This window comes from Annulohypoxylon truncatum (assembly GCF_022578515.1).
Source record: "Annulohypoxylon truncatum strain CBS 140777 unplaced genomic scaffold F4807scaffold_58, whole genome shotgun sequence".
Lineage (NCBI taxonomy): Eukaryota > Fungi > Ascomycota > Sordariomycetes > Xylariales > Hypoxylaceae > Annulohypoxylon > Annulohypoxylon truncatum.
Window position 1 is genome coordinate 160,007 of NW_025953844.1, and position 21,692 is coordinate 181,698.

Below are 21,692 nucleotides of genomic sequence, written 5' to 3' on the forward strand. Positions count from 1 at the left end.
TGCCTTATAGAATGCTAGATCAATAGGGATACCTTCATGTTTGGGGGACAGGCTGACTGGCAGTTGCCAGATATCTATTTTCTACTATAGTACATAATATACCAGTTTGTGAGTAGATGGGCTCCTGCTAGGCCTAAATGCGTAGGTGGGGTTAGAGGTGATAGGGTGGGGTGCTTGGTGCCCGACCTAGGAAATCACGACTTGTGACGAGTCAGGTATTTGCTTCCAGCTTGATCTGCTACAGTATGCACAAGTGTACCCGCTAAATTGAATTGGAAAGAAAATACCTAGTACCTGGTACTTCCCTGTAGTAGAGAGGGGAGGGGAGAGGAGGGGCGAGGGGCAATTCCTGCCAATTCCCCACCCCCTCGTTTGGTTTGTTATTTGACTTGGGAACTATCACAACCGCAACTTTTCGCAATAATTTCAACCTAATACCACATACTACCACATACTTCTACCCAATCTTCTTGTTCCTTTTCGTACATTAACAAAGTTCGGTACGTGTGGTTTTACACATCATCTACCTGCATACTCCCTTTTGCATCAAATTACCTGCATCGTTCTAGATCTGGGTGCATCACGTAGGTACCATACTCACTGATCCACGTCGTGTTTGGAGTCACCAAGTCTTGGAGGTTTGTTGTGGCGGTGGGGTGGCATTTGCGAATACCTTTTGTTTTTTTTATCTTTATTATTTTTTTTCCTGTTCTCTTTACGTCCATTCTCTAGTTGGTCAAGTGCGCTTCCCTACACTTCTACGCTTGTTCGTCTTGCGTAGCCTAGCTATTTACGTTGCATACCAACCTGTCGAAATTCATCGGCATTTTTCCTAGATAATACGGCCTAACCCTAGGCTACATGTTAGCGCTTTCATCCCCCTTTTCATCCTCCACCGTCGCTTGTTGCAACGAAAAACACATATCTTTTTTTTTTTTTCTTTCGTGACATTCTTCTGACATCCTTGCCTAGCAGTATCACAACATGAGCTCCACCGAGAATACCGAACCCAAGCCGGCCGAGGCGACTGAGGGCAAGCCTCTTACCTCCTCATCTGTCTTCTCCATGTTTGGCGGCGGCGCAAAGAAGGAGAAGAAGGACGAAGATGAGGATCGTGGCGATGTTTCCGGTAGTGCCAAGGCCCAGCGAGAGGCCGCTGCCGCTGCTAAAGGTGATGACGAAGTGCGTACACACATTTTCTAACTCTCCTCCTTCATCATCATCACCATCACCACCACCATCATCATAATCATAATATGATAAGCGCTGATAAAGAGAATCCATGCAGGAGGAACCCCCCGAGTCAGAAGATGTCCACTTCGAGCCCGTCCTCAAGCTCACCGAAAAGATCAAGACTGTGACTCACGAGGAATCCGAGGAGGAGATTTTCAACATGCGATGCAAGATGTTCAAGTTCACCCAAGACGCCGAAGGAAAAGGTGAATGGAAAGAGCGTGGCACCGGCCCTCTCCGTCTGTTAAAACACAAGGAGAACGGCAAGATTCGTTTGGTCATGCGACGAGACAAGACCCTCAAGGTCTGCGCGAACCACTACAGTATGTTCTTTTAACCCTTTGTGCTACCTTAAAAGCGACGGACGGGAGCTAATTTTCACTGCTATATAGTTACTCCCGACATGACAATTGCTCCCATGTCTACTAGCGACCGGGCCTGGCTCTGGAACGTTGGCGCCGATGTTAGCGAGGGCGAGCCTGAGGCTATCACCGTCTCTGTCCGCGTAGCCAATGCTGAGAGTAAGCTGCGACCCTTTGTTTCCTCCGACGTGTAATTAATATGATTGACCCTCCCCCTTTAGATGCCCAGCTGTTTAAAGAAGCCTGGCTCAAGGCCCAGAAAGAAAACGAGGCTCGGTTTGCTGAGGCTAAAGCAGATGAGGATAAAGAGGAGGAATCCAAGACCGAGGAGAAGAAGGAGGAGCCTGCCGCATCCTCGTAATGGGTAGCGCCTATGGCGTGAAAGGTGGTTTAAACCGCCCATTTTACCGTGGTGGCTTAGAATCACGATGCCACTATGTTGCCCTACGCAGTGGATGTGTCGAGTGACCGTCATTCTCCTACAGCGAATGGTTTGGAAATATTAGCTCTCGTGAGGGACTTCACAGAACGGTGGTGGCCGATAATGATGACGAGAAGAGAGAAGAAAGACGATTAGATAGTCCAAGGAAGGATCAAACAACAACAACAACAACCCATAGTCACGGCATCTTTGTCCCTTGCGAAACACTTCACGATGAATACAACCCCGATCCTCCCAAAAACACAGTTCTGATATTGCCAATAGAAATGGTGGTAGGAAGTCTAGTGTAGAGCTACCTATCTACCTGTGTTTGGGCTAGATCTTTCAAGATTGCAAACACACGTACAACTTTGACAGAGTAACTACCTAGCTAGACTCCTTCTGTGGTGCGGGCTGTGGCGGTATGTGAAGGAATGGAGATCCATAACAGCACGAATTCGATTCACTGCAGCATTTGAATTTTGAACCGCTGAAATATATGTGAACACTGTGTATACCTTATAAGTACGAATCCTAGGTAGGTACTTAGGTATTGAAAGAAGTTGTGCCCCGTAGGTACGTAGTAGACATGTACCCAAATTAGAATGGAAGGACTGGCAAGCTTGATAGTCAAATTAAGGTAGTAGGCGTACGTTTCGTTCGGTTGGAGCGTTTAAATGGGATCACGTGACTTCGCGAAACCGTCAGCGCCGTGATTTTTACTTTGGCGCGTTTTTATTTCAGCTGAAGGCAATTACACTACACGGATAGCTTTGGCGACTGCCCCAGGTACACAGTTAGCAATTGCCTTAGGTGAGTAGAATATCTAGGTACTAAGTGTACATTTACCCCGCCTCCTTCTGACGGTCCTTACGTGTTTTTATTATCACAAAATACGTCGTCCACGGGATCACTTTCTATCTTTTCTCCTTTCCAAAACCCACATCTATAAAGATTCCCCTCTATTCCTTTTACACCAAATTTACCGGGTCCGGACACAACAAGCCTGATATTATTATTAGTCGTCATCTACACCCACTCTTCACATTTGTCGACGTTTATAACTTGAGATACTAATACCTACATACCTAGATAATTAGGTAATTTCTCTCATCACTGCCGTCAGTTATTACGTAATCGTATGTTGTGTGTTCGACAGTAGCAGTCATGCCGCGCAAGAAGAAGCAGCGCCAAACTCGACTCACGTTTGAGCCTGTTGGTTCTTCCGACTCTCCTGGTAAAGCATCGCCCGCCAACGTACGCTTCACTAAGGGTGTAGCTGCGAGCGGCGGCAGCTCAAGTCGCGCATCATCACAGCAAGCAATTTCCACTCCAGGCCGTCCAGGTATGTCAGCTTTCTTTCTGCTCTCGTTTATCTGAAGTGGATATTGGCATGTTTGATATCTGGGTATATGGAAGTTTATGGGGTTTGAAGAAATTTGTTGTTCTTTTGGGATTAGTAAATCTTTTGGGACTATTTGCCTTTATGAACACTTAGATAATAATCATGCTCACAATTTAATAGGCCCTTCCCAGAAGGCAGCGTCGCCGGTGAAGCTATCGCATGCTAGTTTCATGCCGAAACCTCAAGGCTCCAAGCGCCCTATTGCTGGCAATAGCTCTGCCAATGATTCTGCCAATGATTCTGCCGGCGAAGTTGAAGAAGAGGGTGCGTTCCCGAAGTCATCGCAGTCAATCTCAACCATGCTTCGCCAAACAGGCTTTGGGGCCGGGGATGTTGTTGGTGTTGATGATGGTGATGACGACGATGACGATGAACCTATCATACCAGCCAGCACGAGAAAACGTTCGCGTCCGAAGTTTATTGAACTTGAAGACTCAAGTGACGGTGCCGCCTCACCCGCTAAAAAGAGTAAGACTTCACAAATCACCTCTAGCCGGTCCAAGAAACCAACACCGAGTGTTTCTCCTCCTGTTCAGCGCCATCCACCTAAAAGCCACCGTACGGAGAAACAGAAGAAAATTGAACTTCTTCGCCGTCGACGAGCCGGGGAGAAGATCGACAGAGTCACATCGTCAGAAGATTCCGAGGAAGAGAAACGAGGTATTTATGATAGCGATTCAGAGGCAGAGTTTGGCGTTCTAAAAGAGTTTGACGACGAAGAAGAGCCAGATAAGGAAGAAGTTGAAGTGCCTGCTCGTCAAATCTCTAAAAAGACCGAGAAATCTGCAAAAGATGGCCAAAAAGGAAGCGAGGACGAAGGAGACGACGATGATCTCGACGATTTTGTCGTTGATGATGATGATGCTCCTCTGGGAGCCCCGGCCAACCTTGGTATCCCCCTCGAATTCACCGCTCAAGCACATAAGCCTCTTAAAGATCAATTCCCTTATGCCATCGAGTGGCTGGTTCACAATCGAATCAACCCAGCCTTCGATCGGAATGATCCGGTCTATACAAATGCTTGGCGTAAACTCAACGATGAAGTCCAGGGCCTCGCATCATCCAAGTTCGCATCCTCGGCTTGGAAGCCCGAATTCCATAAAGCGCTAAAGGGCAGACCAAACATGGTAGCTGAGTCGATGAACTACGACGAAAGAAGATTACACGAGGTCTGCGAAGCCTGTGGTAGAAGCAAGCACCAGTCTACCCGAGCGATCACCTTCTCGGGCCATCCGTACTATAAGGACACGCTCGGCGAAGTCGAGTCGGAATCGACTTCGGACTCGGAAGATTGCGAGGGCGACGCGAGTGATAACGAGTCTATTGATTCCCAGGGCATGACCTTACCTGCTGCGACAAGGAAATGGCATGTCGGTATCGTATGCTGCACAAACGCCGAGACGGCACATAGCTTGATCCACTGGAAACACGCACTGAAGGAATGGGTGGAAGAACGACTGCAAATAGAGGGATGGATGAAGGCGAACAAACTTGCGGAGCGAGAACGCATGGGGGACGGGAAACGACGCAAGCTTGCCAATAGCATCGTCGACGGCTGGCGCGAAAAGAAGATCATCGCGTCACTTTACCGTGACTTCAAGGCTACTTTGGAAGATGCTCGTAATAAGTCGACGACGGGTTGGCATTTGTTCTATGATTAGGGGGTTGGGGGGTTCGGGTTTGACTTACCTATATTCCTGCGGTGTAGCTTTCTAGTTGGTGCTTAAATCGGGGCCTACCTTTATGAGTCGTACCTAAGGGAATCGGGAATCGGAAATCACTCAGACCTGCCAACGACTTAAGTAGGGATAGCATATTGCTAAGAATCACGACGTGACGAGGTTGCGCGAAGTGTTTAGTTTATTAACGACATTGCTTCTATTTCATAACGAGCCCCTCTCGCTTTCCATCGCCGTGGCATTTGTATAACAAAAAAAAAAAAAAAAACTTATCTAATAGCTTTTGCCGTCTTGACAAATTCTCGTATCCGATCTAGACTCTGTTCGCCATCGGTCCCCTCAACGCCGCTGCTCACGTCAACGCCTAGAATCCTGGCAGCGTCTTCACCCGCGGCCTTGATTACGCCGGTAACATTCTCCGGAGCCAGGCCTCCTGCTAGTATAATTCGCAGTTCCCTGTCTCTCTCCAGCGCCGACTTTACGTCGACCGCGTCCAGGAGCTGGCCCGACCCGGACCCGGAATCAAACAGGGGTATGGCGTGGTAGCCCCGGACGCCGATCCCCGGTTCGCCCGGAGCAAAGCGCCGCAATACAGGCACGGGAATGGCGCGTGCCCATTCGACCGGTTCTCGTCCGTGCAGCTGCACGGCATCGAGTCCGTACCGCTTCTGCAATTCGAGGATTTCGTCAAGCGGCTGGTTCTGGAACACGCCGACGAGGAGGGGACGGGAGCGGTTATGGGATGTCAGCTTAGAGGCCGCCGAGGCGAAGAAGTCGCTGGCGGCATCCTTAGGGATTGCTATGGAGGAAGAGCCGGGAGTACGTCGGGAGAAGTTGTGGATAGCTTCGGAGATGGCTTTCGCGGCATCGTCGCTGACGGTGCGCTTGCGGCCCGGCACGAGAATCATACCGATTAGGTCTGCGCCCGCCTCTGCAGCTGCGAGAGCGGCTTCGGGGGTGCGAGTACCACAGATCTTAACGAACAGAGGGTTGGGCCGGGGATTTTGTTGGGTAGAGTTTCGGCCCGCGCAGAGTTGTTGGATGAATTGCGAGGCGTCAGGTGCACGCATAATAGCCTCGCCCACCAGAATGGCGTTAACGCCATCCTTATGGTTAGCAAGGACGTCGTCGTGGGTGTTGATGCCGCTAAGCGCGCATATGATGGTTTCTTTGGGAACTAAGCTACGTAACCTGCTGGTGGTGCTGAGGTCGACCTCAAAGGACTCAAGGTTGCGGTTGTTAACCCCGATAACCTTGGAGCCAAGCTTAACCGCAGTCGCCATCTCTTCCGCATTCTGGACTTCGACGAGGGGTTCCATGCCGAGAGATAGCGAGTACTTGTATAAGCGCGTGAGCAGTTCTACGTCCAACATTTTTACAATGAGAAGCACCGTATCCGCGCCCGCGAGTCGCGCTTCTAGGATCTGATACTCTTCGAATATGAACTCTTTCCGAAGCACCGCAGGCCGGTTGGGCATGGCGTTTAGTACTTGCCTTACGGCGCGAAGATCCTCAATGCTGCCTTTGAACCAGTCCGGCTCCGTGAGAACGGATATGACACTGGCTCCGGCGAGAGCGTATTTCTTTGCCTGCGACGGTGCGTCAATATCGAGGGCGAAAATGCCTTTCGAAGGCGAACCTCGTTTGATCTCGGCCATGAGCGAGACGTCGAACGGGCTCTGGCGTATTCGGTCGACAAAGGGAATTTGAGGAGGTGCGGTATTTAATCCGTAGGCAGCCTCAAGATCTCGTGGACGTAGCGAAGGAATCTCTTTTTGGGCAGTCACTGCTTCTCTTCGTCGGGCGTATATTTGTTGTAGGATATTGTTTTTCTTTGGATTTGACGGCAGAGACGACTTTTCGATACTGCTCTTCGCGATGCCCTCGGCCTGTGACTCCTTACCCAGGCGTTCGCTGTCGGCCCAGGTACCCCCTTGCATATGTAGAAAGTTTTTGATCATAACCCTCCCATCGGCTGACAGGATACTCTCGGGGTGGAACTGGACACCCTCGACGGTGTATTCCTTGTGCCGCACGCCCATTATGACACCTTTTGAGCCGTCATCTTTAGGTATCCAAGAGGTTACTTCGAGGCATTCTGGAAGAGTGACGTGGGTGCCCGCGAGAGAGTGATACCTAGTGACGGGAAGACCCTGAGCCATACCTGCGTAGACACCCTTGGAGTCATGGGCCAATGGTGAGGTCTTGCCATGAAGAATCTCCCCGGCGAACCTCACGTCACCTCCGTACACGTCGAAAATACACTGTCTGTACACAATTGGGTTAAGCAGTAAGCATACAGAGAAGAGAGTTCCCAACTTACTGGCCCATGCAGACGCCGAATATGGGGATCTTCCCGGCGAAGTGTCTGATGACATCTCGGCTTACGCCAGAGTCGCTTATGGGGTGTCCAGGGCCAGGGCTGACGACGAGCTGGGTGGGTTTCTTGGCTATCAATTCTTCGAGAGTGATCTGGTCGTTCCGATACACGGTAACGGTGGCGCCTTCGAGGACAAGATATTGATATACATTCCAGGTAAAGGAGTCGTAGTTGTCTATAAGGATCAAATTCGAGGCCGTAGGGATGGGAGGTGACGGATCAGGATGGTGAGGGGAGTGGTCAATGATGTCCAGAGATGTAGCCATATTTTAATTATCCTTTCTTTTTTTTCTTCTTATTTTTCCTTTCTCTTCTTTGGAACCTTTTGCTGGAGTCCCCTTGTTATACTATAGATGACCGGATAGACGACTTTTCTACCAGTCGAGACGGAGATTGGGGTATCCCGACTTCTATGGAATCAGGTAGTCTACCTCAGGCCAGTGTGCAGATCTGGTAAAACAACAGACGGAGTTTAGGATGGGGACAACAAATCATGCAGCTCTCAATGGCGTTTTCTACGCAGTAGTTAGTAAAATATTATCATGTTCGTGTAACTGTTACTGCTATTTCCGGGGATCGGAGTTATCTAACCTTGGAAAAAGCTAACTATCTAAGTACTCAGGTACTACACCCCTCCATGTAAGGCTGAGGCTAAAACCATATCGATAAGCACAGGTGGCTTGTGCTCGCCTATATGTGGAAACAGCTACCTGGTAGGTACGGAAAAGGTACATACATAAAAGAGTTCGTCCCATTCCACGCTAAGCTCTAACTGGTTCGATTATCATTGGGTACCTGCAGTTGAACAATTTAGAATTTCAGAGCTCCAGCTGTTAAGGCAGGGTGCTGACCTTTGCTTTTTTAAGTTATCGGGCAGTTAGCGTTTAAGCATTCTAAGCTTTAACAACCAACATTGTACTGTAAATTCGCGGTTTTCAACATTCTTCTAAAGCGCGTCGCAGCAAAAGCTAACACCTTTTTCTCATTCCACTACCTCACATGAACTCGATGCACAATCAACTGCGCATTGTCTGCTAATAGCTGCAGCAATGGCAGAATCACTATCCGATGACCGTTACCTACCTCCATTAGAACCATGTCTGAAGGGCGAGAATGTTATTCTGTAAGTGCTATAGTAATGATTGATACCCTGGTATGAGATATGGATGATGCGGATGAATTTTCATAGCTAACCAACCACTCTTGCTGGTCGCCTTAGATCATGGAAGATTATAGCTTCAGCATTGACGGACCCTTCCGGTCATCGACAGGGTAGTCGTGCCGTCCTCGACTATCTCACCGATCCTCTAGTCCAATCTTTCTTCACCAAGCCTGGCTCTGCTTTCGATCCCCCAGGCGACAAGAATATTCACCATGCAAGCTTTGTTAAAAAGACAGCTGCTATTCAAGTAACTCCTACCTCGAACGAGAAGTACGATATCAATGTTATCAAAGAAGATGCACTTTGGTTAAGCAAGAATGCTCGTATAAACGAGATCGCAGCTCTTCGAATCGTTGTTATCGAATTCCAATCGCGTCCTCGGAACCAACTCCTGGGTCCTATTTCGAATCAAGATGTCGCAAACTTACGGGAGGCTGCTGGCGCTGCAAATGCGCAAACAACTAACATCCTCCCCGGTTTCAGTATTGGAGGCACCTTCGACGCGGACGAAATACAAGCAAACTTCGAGGAGCCAGAGAGTCGGAAGCAGCGCATATTTCAGACTTACCTTGACGAATGCCGTTACTACGCCGCTACGAATGACTACATATTCACCTTGATGCTGCAGGAACACCTGCCTGCCTCTTCGACAACCGATGCGTCGAGAATGATTCGGAAATCCTATCTAGAGGCGTATGGCATGTCTCCCAAGCAGCCGCAGAAATCCCCCGGTGATACGCCTACCAGAACCTTTCACGCGCTCGTGACCCAATATTTGAACCTATTACCAGACTCTATATCGCGCTCCCAAGCTGGTATCGACACGATAGTAGAGGACAAGGGCCTCCTGACCGAAGAGCTCGCTGGACGATGGCTTCAGACATGGCTTACCGAAGCTCTTCATCGAATGGTTGTGGTCTTTGAGCTACTAGACTTGTCGAGCGATGTTTTCGTATCAGCTCCAGTGGCACAGCAATGGTTTTCCCTAGTCAGTGAATTTAGCTTCTTAGACCAGCTTCAAGCGGTAAGTTATTTGGAGACATCATAAGCTAAATACTCTGACCTTGCTAATCTTAATTCTGTTCCAGTTGCCAGATAACATATCTGAGTTGATGGTTCCGTTACAATGCCTCACATGCGTCATCTCCCTATCTGTCCTGAATCTGCCAAGGATGATGGCATTCTTCGAGGGGGAGGTGGACTTGAACACAGATGACGAATACCTCGCGTCCTCGAGTGTCCTCGAAATTATCCATGACGTCCTGGATAATGCGGTCAGCTTAGGTTCATCGTACGCCATCCCGGTATTGTTCGCCTGGGTCCCGGTAGTGCACGCTATGTTCTCGTCTTACCAAGAACGAGCTGAGAGGCGCGATGCTATCCAAAACGAGAAAGCGGTTGAAAACTACGATTCAGCTACGCAGATGATTCCAACCGCAGGCAGAAGAAATTCCGCCGGGAGCATCACCACGATTGATAAGCGGAGATACGACGATTTTCTCATCAATAAGAACTTCGACCGTGACTTGAAACGAATTGAAATACTCGCAAAGCTGGTCATAGATAAAGGACACGCCTACGACGTCATCACTGCAATGTCATCGTATCTCGGTGCATCTAACAGTGCCATCTTTCCCACTTCGATTGGTTCGCGTATGAGAGTCGCGTTTCTAGACCTGCTCAAAGTCACCTATCCTTTCGTAGGATATAAGGCGGAGCCGGTCTCTGCCCTGCTAGCAGTACTGTCTGGTGGTCAAGGCTACTGGGATCTTGGACGACCTAATAATACTCCTGCGGAGCACGATATATCTAACTTGGCTTTACACGACGAGACCATTGTTGAAAGCTATTTTCACCAGGCGCTGAACCGCTTTCCGTACGAATTTATGCCCTTTCTCAAATTGTGCCGGACCCTTTACTGCTCCCCTCATCTCACTGAAGAGAGTAACCATGAACTCATCCTTAGGCTACTACAGAAAACACCCACCCTCACGTTTGTATTGCCGGAATATTTCAATGAATACCATCTCACCGATGAGGAAGACAATTCCAATGCTATTCGCTTTTTTGAGGACTTTCCCCTTATTTCACCAGTCCTAAACCGGAGACAAATAGCGACGGAGGAAGAGCCGTTCATCATACCTGCGGGTACATATGGTCGTTTCATTGTAGACGAAGGGAAGATTGTGCAAGTGGGATATGAGCACTCCGCCCTGGCTTTACTTGGGAAGAGGTTAGATGCCAATCTCGCCGCGAAGAAGTATAACGTGGCGCTCGGAGCACTCGCTATAGACGAGGCTGCAGAGGCGATATCGCTGCTTGCAACATTGATACGCATGGAAGGCCTTAGAACTGCTAGCTCAGATGAAAAGGCTTCTGAGATATCAGAGACTGCGTTGGTTATCGTGGGCGAAGCTAGCCGAGCATTATCACGAACAAAAGACATCATATCGGTTGTTTGCGATACCCTGGACATTCTTCTAGATGGTGACCCGGATGACGAGGGCCTGGTCGCTCTTGTAGCCTGCCTGCAATTTTTACACGCTGTCCTACCGATCTGCCCGGGCAGAGTCTGGTCATATATGTCGCGATGTACCATCCTTGGCAGTCAAGGCCAGGGAGGCCGACTGGCTAGGCTGGTCGGAAACCTTGACTTATCGGGCGTTCGATTTGAACTACTAGTATCTTCTATGCGCCTCTTTTCCAGTCTTGTTGACAGTGCTATGAGCAGCTCGGTACGGCGGAAAACGAGCGTGAAGACAAATACTCGGCAAAAACAGAGCTACGATATCTGGCTAGGTGTTTCGGACAAGATAGTCTCCCAGATCTCCCTGGCGATTACCCGCGCAGCCATGGACGTGCTAGAAAATTCATCCACGTGGAGGTTTTCGTCCCACCTGGATCGAATGGTTCTCGTCCGTGACGTGGTACCTATAATGGACAAGGTCATCTCTTATACATTTAACATGGACGATATAAAGGCGAAGTCGTTCTTAATGTCAGCTCTCGAGCCAGCAGCCAAATATGTCATTGATAGTTTTTTGGCTCCGTCGGCCGGGAGTCTCCGTATCCAACCGCTTCTCGTAACACTGGTGGCTGCAACACAGCCCTTTGGCTCTACAGTGTATGCCAGCAAGACGGAGGTTTTTCGCGCCCAGACTGAGGCCGTGCTTGGGCTTACGAGAAGTCTAGTAAGAATAGCAAACTATTTTGATCAGCCTTCGACCACAGTCGAGCACCAGTTATTTAAGGTAACGCCATTTGTCGCCCGTGTCTGCGCCTGTCACGACGCCTTCAAAGGACCAGCCATTGAACTTCTAGAAGCATTGGTGATCAGCGCTGGCAAAAGCGCCGGAGAACCTCCTTCACTACTTGGATACCTCGGTCCACAAACATCTCGCTCATTCCTTCAACTCCTATCAACGCTGGACAGGCCCTTCAACCAAGCCCAGGAAGTTAACGCAGTATGGAGATTCTTTTCCACCATTGTTCGAAACAGGCAACAATGGATGGCGAACTGTCTTCTCACTGGAAAAACTCCTCGTGATGCTAAGAACGGCAATAGTAAACCGACAGAAGCATCGTCAAATTCGGTTCTCGCATCCGCTCTCGAACGGCTTGTGTCTATATCTACGATTGAGGAGTCCGAGGCACTCTCGATATTAGATTTCATCACCTCGGCCCAAAACTTCTGGCCATGGACCATCTTCACATTGCAGAAGAACACCAGCTTTTTAACCGAGCTTCGGAGCTTCGTCCGCGAGTTGAAACCTTCCTCCGTCACTTCTAAGGTCAATGCATTGCAAGCATGTAACGACGCTCGTATCGCTGCATATATTGCCGAGATTTTTGCTATGCAGCTCTTCCATCTTCGGCAAATAGGACAAGCGAGCACATTCGCGAGCGAACTGACACGGGATTTGGATTATTATCTACGAGATGGCGTAGCGGTGTCTGGCTACAACAGAGGCCTACATGTTAATTTCGCTCGGAATTTCAGCAACCAGTACGCCGGTTGTACCCTTGATAACTTCAAGCGAACTTTGCTAGAACCCCGGTCTTTGGGAGTTAGTTTCTATTATGCCATAGGCTTTGCGGACAGGATGCTTGGATTCGACCCAGGTTGGATTGGCCCTCGTAACAACGGGTTTAGAAGCGAGATGGAGAAGGCCAATGTTAATCTATCATTGGTCGATGCTCAAATCGTGAGTTTTATTTTCAGTTTTATCTCTGCCTTGACCCGAGTTATTGCTAACATATGAATAGTCTCTTTACCACGCCTGGGAATTTCTGCTGCTTGAATTGAGTACCTGCTTGCCGAGTAATGACACCTTAAAGAAGCATTCTTTACAGGTTGCTCAGCAATGCCTAGAGGCGAATGAAGATACACAGAGCCATGATCAGGTCTTCGAGCGGCTTGCCGAATCGCGCGTCAATCTGGCGCTGATGCTAGTACAGAGAGTCGTCGATAGCGCCCCATCTCCTGGTGATATTGCTCAACTCTTGACAGCGATATGGGCGACGGTCAGTAGTGTTCAGGATCCGTATTCACCAGAGAATATCTCGCTCCACCGAACACTTCTGAAACTGCTTTACGTTACATTGCGAGCCCAGGTCCGAGCACTGGCGAGTCTAGGATCTGATAAGCTTGGGAATGGCCTGTCCGCCGCCACGGTCTCCCAGACCGTGTTGAGCATACTTGATCTCGTCGTTGCCAGAGGATTCCGAACCCTAGTTTCCTTAGTCCACGATTCACAGCCCTCCATTTTGCCGGGCGACATCGCTATTATCAACGCTATCCTGCAAGCCTGCCTTTGCCTCCCAGGGATGGACCAGAACCAGACGCAGGTCCTAAATATCCTGGCTACTCATGATGCCGTACAAGCTGCAGTGTCTCTATACTCATGGGCAGATAAGTTGGCTGATCAGGGCGATCCCATATATGGTGAATTGTCGCTCCTTTTTCTACTGGAGCTGTCCACACTACCCCTAGTAGCGGAGCAACTGGCCTGTGACGGCCTGCTTAACCACATCACGTCAGCTAACTTAGCGACTTACTTACGCCGGTCAAACGTGAAGCCCTTTGCCGACTCTGTTGGGCTCCAGCGCTGCTACAGCATATGGGCCAAAGGCATAGTTCCTTTACTCCTAAACATCCTGACGGCCTTAGGCACCACGATCGCCCCGGAAGTCGCATACGTGCTCAACGAATTTCCAAATCTCATGCAATCCAGCGTTGACCGATTTGAACCGCCGGATGATGGTCGAAGGCGGGATCGCAACGACCGCGATTACATAACACTTCTATCGGTGTCCGAAATACATTCGCTGGCTCTCATGACGCGCGTACTGGGAGCCTTACGCGCTAATAATGCGAGGGACGTCCCTGCTGTTGAATGGGACTCTGCAGGATTGGTGGAGAGTGTCGAGTTCTGGATAGACCGTCGTAAGCTTCTGAGGGAGAGGCTGGTGACGCTGGGGCCGCGAGAGGCGGAATGGAGGACCATGCCGCCCTCTGACCGAAATAAGACTAAGGGGTTGGAGAACAAGCTTGAGGAGAAGGTAATCGAGCAGTTGGAACTTGTACGACTTGTGCTCAGCGAAGGTTTGGAATGAGTACGGCTTAAGGATATAGATGTGCAATGCTAATCATCGGTCCGTAAATAATGACATTCTCGCCGCAATGGCGAATCTACCCATTGCGAGGGTCCCAACCCTAAATGACCTATCGTGTTTCGCGTGACAATTTCTTTTGCGGCGAGATAGGGTTAGGCAATAGAAGGACGTACCCATTAAATTATAAGGACGGTAGGGTCATGGAAGAACGACCATTTTCATATAAGAAGTTGAGAAAGAGAATATATGTGGCCCAGTTTCGGGTTGATGTCTCCCCCCTTTTTCTAACTCCTGGGGTCCACGTAGTCTCCTATAGAGTCCTATTGTTACAGCGAGGCTATATTTTGACTTTTATAATCCTATGCCTAATGGCAATGCGGGAAATGCGGCACTCGAGCATTTACTGCCGAAGTCACCTTAACCTAGCACACGTCACGGGTTTCCCTCCCTTTTCACATATACATATAATTGGTTCGGATTCGTCATATCGCCTATCCAGCCCCGGATTCCCGGGCCCGTAATGTATAGCTACCACTCAAAGGAAGATACATTCTCTCGGAGGGCCACTGATCTACCGGAATCCACCCTGTTGTTGCTGTTGTTGAGTCATCTGGGCATTGTACTCTTGGAAGCGTTCGCTGAGACGTTGTGACAAGGCCATGTGCTTCTGGACGCAGCGTGTTACGCAGCCGGACTCACGACCCGTTAGTGATTTTGTGGTGAAGTCATCGACACATGACATGAAGCAATGATCAACCAAATTGCTGAAGAGCTATCCGTCTCTTGTTAGCAGGTTGGCAGGACATAGATGAACACTTGGAGGTGATGCGTGGAACGGAAACGACTTGACATACACCGAAGAAGACCTTCATCTGTTGCTTTTGCATACGCTGCTCGAGCTCGCGCGTCTCGGTTGCCGTTAATCTGTAGATCCGGCTCGGATTAGTTACGTCTTCTTGAAATTTTTCTCTAGCAGATTCTGCTCCGGCCAGGAAAGACATACCCGTCCATATTTTTGGAGTCGCCGAAGAAGGGTTAGGTTGGAAATGTGAGGAAGCAAGTCTTAACTTAACAGCAAGGCCAGTTAATTAATACTCAGAAACTTCCAAGGCTCAATTAACTTTCTAAAGCTTCGTAAAGTTGAACATTAAAGTGGTAACGTTATCTATGCATTGAACTTATCGATAACGACCACCCGGGTTTTCCTTGGATCCGGAATCGCTACTTCCATAGCGACTACCTAATTGGCTTAAAATTGAAATTCAATGTGCATTAGATGGACCCTTGTCCAAAGCTCTAGCGGGGGTAAGCCAAGACCGTCCGCTAATCGATTAGAATTTTTATCTTTTATCTTTTATCACTGGGGGAAAAAGAAAAAGGTCAGAATCGGTCACATAAAAATTCCTACAGAGGTATACAAAACCACCACGACATACGACGCATTTCAGGCTCATACTAAAAACCAGCAATCCAATCGCGATGCCAAAATCTAAACGATCTAAGGTCGTCTATATGACGCAAGTGAACAAGAAGACACGCGAAGATAAAGACCGTCTATTCGAAAACATCCGAAAATGCATTCCCGAGTACCAGCACTGCTTCGTCTTCAGCGTCGACAATATGCGCAACACTTACCTCAAAGATGTGAGACAAGAATTATCCGATAGTCGGTATGTCTTCCCCTATTATATATATTATACCCCAGCTAATACCGCTAGACTTTTTTTCGGCAAAACCAAGCTGATGGCACGCGCCCTGGGCCACGGTCCTGAGGACAGCTACGCAGACAACATCTACCACCTGACCCCTTACCTGCGCGGTACTGTCGGCCTGATCTTCACAAACCGCACACCTGATCAACTCCTCCCGTACTTGGCGACACTATCTCAGGACAAGGTCGACTTCGCCCGCGCCGGCGCCACCGCCCCGCGCGACTTCGTCGTCCCGTACGGCACCATCTGTGCCACCGGCGGCGAGGTGCCCGCGGAATACGACGTGCCCATCGGTCACACCCTCGAGCCCGAGCTGCGTCGGCTCGGCGTGCCCGTGCGCATGGTCAAGGGCCGCGTTGTCCTCGAAGAGGGCCCCGAGGGCCCCCAGGAGTCTGGTGGGTACGTCGTTTGCCGCGAAGGAGACATCCTGGACTCGCGGCAGACGAGACTGCTCAAGCTATTCAGCGTTTGCTTGAGCGAATTCAAGATCAAGGTCCTCGCTTATTGGAGCGCCGCCACCACCCAAGTCACCCCGGTAGATCCAGAGGCTATGGATGGCGTTGAGGATATCGAGGGAAGCGATTAACAAGGAGCCTAAGTGGTGGCCATTATTCCATTCCTCCTATTTTCCCCCTTCCCGTATATAACTCGTATGTGTGCATTTACGGCGATACCATTGGTTGCTGGCGTTCGGCGGAGGTAAAATAAGGGACGGGTACATGATTGGGATTTCACTGTTTCACCAGGGTACGGCATGTGTCCCTTAGAGGCAGACAATTAGAACTGCCTGCCAAAGACGGCCGCGGCTTTAGCTTTCTCTGATGCAACTATCTTACAATTCATCACTGTTTGAGAATACATCAAGCAAGGCCCATCTGCTGTTGTATTACATGCCAAAGCTCGTTAACTCGTTGCTTTTTCTTTTCACCTGTTCACCTGATGCCTCCCCCCATGACAAAACATCCCGGTCAGTAGGCTTTTTTTTCGTAGTCTCTTACCTCCGACCTTACCTGGGAAAAACAAAACATTCGCCTTTTTATTGCATACGACTTAGCTAGACCTCGCGATTATTCCCTACGGTCATTATAGAGTACATGTAAGGGCGTTTGAAAAAAAGAAAACAGCATTACCTCTCCGATTCTGGTAGCGATAGGGGGTTACGGCGATCCGGAAGACAAATGGGCATTGGACATCAACCAAGACTGAGCAAGGGAAAGTAAATTCCGATCTCACCGAGGCTGTTCGGGGAGTTTGTATCCCGTTTACCTTTTGATTGATCGCCGGGTAGTTTGGGAGTAGCTGTCGTCTATCCAGTAGCTTTCAAAACGATCTTACCCTTGCTTACCCTTGGTGTCGAAAGGCAGAAGGAAAAGTCGGGATAGTAACGTGTGTGTAGAAGTACGGAAGACAGAAGATACCCACCAAGACAAAGCGTCTCTTGTCTCGATAAGAAAACCGGTTCAGTATCGTCGCAGCTTGCGCGGATCTTCGTAGCTGCCTTCGTAGCCCCGTTTTCGACTCTCGTCCTCTCTCGACCTGTCAAGGTCCCGATGCTCTCGTCCGCCACGAACCGGCTCGAAGTTGGCGCCGCTCCGACGATCGCGATCACCGAATCTGCCTCCGTCGCGATGTCCGCCTGATCTATCATCATATGAGCGACTGCCGCTGCGCGAGTCATACCCACCCCCTGGTCCATTGCGATCGCGGTCACCTCCACCAAACCCACGACGACCACCCCAATTGGGACCTGCAGGGGCGTTAGGCGGTGGGTTGTAACCGTTCTGAGGACCGAAGCCACGATCACGGCCGGGACCAAGGTCTCCACCAGCGCTACCACCAGCGCCTCCACCTCGGAAGCCGCGATCGCGACCACCCATAAAGCCTCCTCTTCCACGTCCCTGGAAACCTCCGCGAAAACCGTCGCGTCCACCAAAGCCGGCTCCGAATCCAGGCCCTCTAGGCTGGGGCGGTGCGGCCTTGGAGTATCCGCGACCACCTAGACCACCACCAAACCGACGAGGCTTCCAGCCCTTAACTGTTCGGCCTCTTTCAACGTCGACCTTGATTCGGCGGTCCCTGATGCGGATGCCGTCGCAACCATCTAGAGCAGCTAGTCACACGTGCGCATCAACGCGCGTTTGTCAGTAAAGCCTTACCAATTATTTCATACCTCATCTCGACGGAAAAGGGGGAGACCAAAGGAAGGGGAGAAGGGGAAAGAGATCGGCATGCTTGAGGGCCAGATCTCGTGTGAGAGACATGGGCGAAGCGGATCCTGAGGTTCGAGATGGATAATCTAGGGGGGAATCAATGGCAGCATTACCTCTCATGTCTTTCTCACGTTCGAAAACAACAAAAGCATATCCTCGATGGGGCTTCTTTTTCTTATTGGGCTTTTCGTTTGCATGGGTATCGGTAACGATACGGATCTAGAAAATCGTTAGCGCTAAATGCAACAACACGGCAGAAAGGTACCCAGGTATCGCGTACGCGTTCGACAGGACCAAAGCGCCCAAACTCCTTCTCGAGGTCATGCTCGTTGGCATCGTAGCTGAGACGGGCGACAATCAAGGTCTTGAAAGGATCGCCGCGGATGTTGGGGTCGTCGTTAGGTTTATCTACCAGACAGACGTTAGCATTATCATTACTTTTTAGAAGAAATGAAGGAAAAATGAACGAAATAAATAAAGGAGATATAGAGGATGACGAACAGTTTAATGGACCCTCAGTTAGTATTTTCTCCTGTTGCATCTTCTTCTCCAGCTTCTTCCTATCGCGCATCTGCAGCCAGCTCTCGGTGGGTTTATATCCATCCTTGTCCTTGTAGGCAGCGAGAACAGGAAGATATCCAGAGAGGCCAGTGATCGCATGAGTTTTTCGCTGCTCAGGAGGGAAGTCGGGCGCGGGTACCCATCGCAAAGGTGGTCGCGGCGCGAAGAGCGCGAGGAGATTGGGAGGTAGCTTGTCCGTCATGATCGCGTATTTACTCTGCAGAAGGGATGCGAGAGAAGGATTTAATTACAAGAATAAAATAAGTTTGGACGGGAGGCGGTGCGATTAATGGTGAAACAAGGAATGACTCGAAGGTAGACAAGATAGACGGGAAAATCTCATTGATGGATTAGGTAGATGAAAGAAAAAGAAGGGCGATGATGTTTCGCGTCGGATTTCGATTTTGGAGTTTGGGAGAAGAAGAGAGTCGAGGAAATTGCTTGAAAGCTTTCCCATGAATGCTCCTGGCTCCATCTAATTTTTGATTTGACTGGTAAGAAGTACTCTGCAGTACCCGTAATTCTACGTAAGTACCTACGTACCTAACCTAAGGTACAGTGTCCACTAAGTACATTTAGAGTGGGTCAGTACATCCATACTTATAGGTACCTAGTATGTGTGCCACATACCATTTAACCGGCTAATAACCGACTAGGTAGTTATGACATTCAACCTCTGAATCTTCTACTCCAAAAACCAAAAAAAGATCACGACTGAGTATCGTCACCAAGTCAAAGGCGCAACAAAATGACAATCAGGGCATTGCAAAAGGTGTCCGTTGGACAGGTAATCAACAAATCACGCATATAACATTTTCATCTCACGGTTAAAGCGGAAACAAACTAACAGAATAATCAATATCAGAATGGCATTGGCGCCTTCATTTTACAATGCAAGAAGATAGACGTCCATTATTGCGACTATTCAGGAAGCTCCAGAGGAATGAAGTAAGATAAAACGGACCCATTTTAAATCATATTCTTTACGAAGTACAAATCCTAACCATGAATTTCATAAAGCTCCTTCATTAAATCTCAATTATCCAAATTCGCTTCCGCTCATCCTCAGATCGAATTCACCGTAGCTCCTCGGCCGCATAAACACCCGGTGCTCATCGGCCACTATATCAACGGCAAACAAAAGTCCATATGCGTGAAGAACATGGATTCGCTCCAAATACTCAAGAAGGTGCAATTACTACGAGATGCGAGCGGGGAGAAGATCAAGAAGGTCAACAAGCCAATCACAAGTATCAACGAGAGTGTGAGAGGAGTATGGAGTCCTTACCACGGCAGTGGCATGCCAGTATAAGAAATACTATGGAGGGTACGGAGAGAATTAGCAACCTTGTATAACTACGAACAGATGTATAACACGGTTGAAGGCACATAATATCACGAGACCAAGAACTTAGCCCGAAGAAAGCTTTTACGAATAATCACGAGACAATTCTATATTCGCCAGGCCCCCTCGATAATGGGTATATCTCAAGCTTCGGGGATGATCTTTTTTTTCATTTTATCTTGTGATATTTTCAGCTTGGTATAGCGAACAAGCAAACAAGCGAACAGGTGAAACCACTGCCTAGGCTTTTACAGCTCATGCTCGGGCTTAGGCGTCACATCGCCTTCCTCGTATGTCGTGGCTGATTGCTAACTTCTCTAGCTCATCTCTTTCACGATAATTTGCTGTTGATGATGTCCACAACTGTATATTTTATCAGCCCAATTCGGTGACATAGGGCCGGTCGATATCATAGATGGTGGAATACTCACATGCAGGCTTAAGACTAGCACCGCCGACGAGGAAGCCGTCAATATCCTTTTCCTTGCTCAGGTCTTTGCAGTTCTTCTCACTGACACTGCCGCCATATAGGATTCTAGTCTGGTCGGCAACGGCCTCGCTCACTTCCTTGGCCAGCCAAGCCCGGATGGAAGCGTGGACCTCCTGTGCCTGCTGGGTGGTAGCAACTTTGCCGGTACCAATGGCCCAGATAGGCTCGTAGGCAATAACAATCTTGCTCCAGTCCGAGACCTGGGCCTTCAGGGCCGCGAGCTGGGAGGCGATTACCTCAAGAGTCTTGCCAGCCTCCCGTTGATCCAAGGACTCGCCACAGCACCAGATGACACTAACTCCATTCTCAGTAGCATACTTGGTCTTGGAAGCAACAACCTGGTCGCTCTCGGCTAGGATAGTCCGCCGTTCAGAGTGGCCGAGAATGACCCAGTCGATGCCACTATCCTTCAGCTGAGAGACAGAGATCTCACCCGTGAAGGCACCGTTGGGTTTATCGAAGACATTCTGCGCGGCAACACCAATTTCCTTCTTGGCATGTTCACGGACGAGGAGGAGGTAGAGGGCTGGTGGAGCTATGACAGTCTCTAATAGTACGAGGTAAATGTGAGCAAAGCCGCGTTCTCGTTGTCGGGGCAGGTCTAGCAAGAAAGGGGTAAAATGACAGCGGAAGGAGAAATACAAGGGGGCTCACCAGTGTTGGGGTCCAGCTGAGCTTTGTTTAAGTTCTCGACAATTTCCGTGATGGACGAGATAGTCCCGTTCCTAAGCAGGTAGCAAAGTTCACGTTAGCTTCTAAAATAGAGCACCTTGGAACTTCGGCACAATAAATATATGGACATGGTACGACGGTCGCTTGTACATCATATGGGGGGACCCTACATCTTGAAGTTGCCGCCGACGAAGAACTTGCGTGCCATGTTGGACAATGTATACGGCTATGGATACAAATACAAAAATAGAGATGGCGGAAGCTTGCTAAGGTGGTGAGATATTTCAATTCGAGGTTGAATAAGACTAAACAGGTTAAATGTGAAGAGAAGAAATAAGAAAATAACTCGGGGAGAGGGAGGAGAAGCTTAACGGTGTTGATGCAAATCGAAAACGGATGATTTATTTGTTTGACAAGATTTAATAGGTCTAATAGGTAGAAAAC

At 49.2% G+C, this 21,692-nt stretch overlaps 9 protein-coding genes across 9 annotated transcripts; 5 read left to right on the forward strand and 4 right to left on the reverse strand.

Annotated features, from left to right (window-relative positions):
- Nucleotides 1-337: 337 nt before the first annotated feature.
- F4807DRAFT_447607 (uncharacterized protein) lies at nt 338-2,630 on the forward strand. Its single transcript, XM_047999887.1, has 5 exons — nt 338-863; nt 973-1,182; nt 1,289-1,556; nt 1,626-1,754; nt 1,817-2,630. Exons 2-5 carry the CDS (start codon nt 985-987, stop codon nt 1,954-1,956), a joined length of 735 nt encoding a protein of 244 aa, XP_047848915.1. The 5' UTR covers nt 338-863; nt 973-984; the 3' UTR covers nt 1,957-2,630.
- Nucleotides 2,631-2,775: 145 nt separating this feature from the next.
- F4807DRAFT_447612 (uncharacterized protein) lies at nt 2,776-5,293 on the forward strand. The gene is made up of 3 exons (XM_047999888.1): nt 2,776-2,829; nt 3,039-3,361; nt 3,542-5,293. Exons 2-3 carry the CDS (start codon nt 3,184-3,186, stop codon nt 5,080-5,082), a joined length of 1,719 nt encoding a protein of 572 aa, XP_047848916.1. The 5' UTR covers nt 2,776-2,829; nt 3,039-3,183; the 3' UTR covers nt 5,083-5,293.
- On the reverse strand, nt 5,226-7,851 carry F4807DRAFT_336693 (indole-3-glycerol phosphate synthase-domain-containing protein). The gene is made up of 2 exons (XM_047995334.1): nt 7,424-7,851; nt 5,226-7,368 (listed from the first exon to the last, which is right to left on the reverse strand). The coding sequence occupies exons 1-2, from the start codon at nt 7,744-7,746 to the stop codon at nt 5,370-5,372; spliced, it is 2,322 nt and encodes a 773-aa protein (XP_047848917.1). The 5' UTR covers nt 7,747-7,851; the 3' UTR covers nt 5,226-5,369.
- Nucleotides 7,852-8,399: 548 nt separating this feature from the next.
- Nucleotides 8,400-14,634, forward strand: F4807DRAFT_336724 (nucleoporin subcomplex protein binding to Pom34-domain-containing protein). Its single transcript, XM_047995335.1, has 4 exons — nt 8,400-8,603; nt 8,700-9,666; nt 9,731-12,847; nt 12,909-14,634. The coding sequence occupies exons 1-4, from the start codon at nt 8,530-8,532 to the stop codon at nt 14,256-14,258; spliced, it is 5,508 nt and encodes a 1,835-aa protein (XP_047848918.1). The 5' UTR covers nt 8,400-8,529; the 3' UTR covers nt 14,259-14,634.
- Nucleotides 14,635-14,829: 195 nt separating this feature from the next.
- F4807DRAFT_465754 (Tim10/DDP family zinc finger-domain-containing protein) lies at nt 14,830-15,259 on the reverse strand (the record flags this gene model as incomplete). Its single annotated transcript, XM_048002317.1, has 2 exons — nt 14,830-15,030; nt 15,113-15,259. The coding sequence occupies 2 exons, from the start codon at nt 15,257-15,259 to the stop codon at nt 14,830-14,832; spliced, it is 348 nt and encodes a 115-aa protein (XP_047848919.1).
- A 478-nt stretch (nt 15,260-15,737) lies between these two features.
- On the forward strand, nt 15,738-16,556 carry F4807DRAFT_465755 (ribosomal protein L10; the record flags this gene model as incomplete). Its single annotated transcript, XM_048002318.1, has 2 exons — nt 15,738-15,928; nt 15,977-16,556. The coding sequence occupies 2 exons, from the start codon at nt 15,738-15,740 to the stop codon at nt 16,554-16,556; spliced, it is 771 nt and encodes a 256-aa protein (XP_047848920.1).
- A 1,382-nt stretch (nt 16,557-17,938) lies between these two features.
- On the reverse strand, nt 17,939-19,280 carry F4807DRAFT_336770 (U1 small nuclear ribonucleoprotein of 70kDa MW N terminal-domain-containing protein). The gene is made up of 3 exons (XM_047995336.1): nt 18,682-19,280; nt 18,461-18,588; nt 17,939-18,399 (listed from the first exon to the last, which is right to left on the reverse strand). The coding sequence occupies exons 1-3, from the start codon at nt 18,941-18,943 to the stop codon at nt 18,142-18,144; spliced, it is 648 nt and encodes a 215-aa protein (XP_047848921.1). The 5' UTR covers nt 18,944-19,280; the 3' UTR covers nt 17,939-18,141.
- Nucleotides 19,281-19,416: 136 nt separating this feature from the next.
- On the forward strand, nt 19,417-20,196 carry F4807DRAFT_447625 (thioredoxin-like protein). Its single transcript, XM_047999889.1, has 3 exons — nt 19,417-19,528; nt 19,607-19,689; nt 19,762-20,196. Exons 1-3 carry the CDS (start codon nt 19,490-19,492, stop codon nt 20,051-20,053), a joined length of 414 nt encoding a protein of 137 aa, XP_047848922.1. The 5' UTR covers nt 19,417-19,489; the 3' UTR covers nt 20,054-20,196.
- A 61-nt stretch (nt 20,197-20,257) lies between these two features.
- On the reverse strand, nt 20,258-21,678 carry F4807DRAFT_336822 (Triosephosphate isomerase). The gene is made up of 4 exons (XM_047995337.1): nt 21,419-21,678; nt 21,231-21,301; nt 20,518-21,123; nt 20,258-20,449 (listed from the first exon to the last, which is right to left on the reverse strand). The coding sequence occupies exons 1-4, from the start codon at nt 21,454-21,456 to the stop codon at nt 20,418-20,420; spliced, it is 747 nt and encodes a 248-aa protein (XP_047848923.1). The 5' UTR covers nt 21,457-21,678; the 3' UTR covers nt 20,258-20,417.
- Between the last annotated feature and the right edge of the window lie 14 nt (nt 21,679-21,692).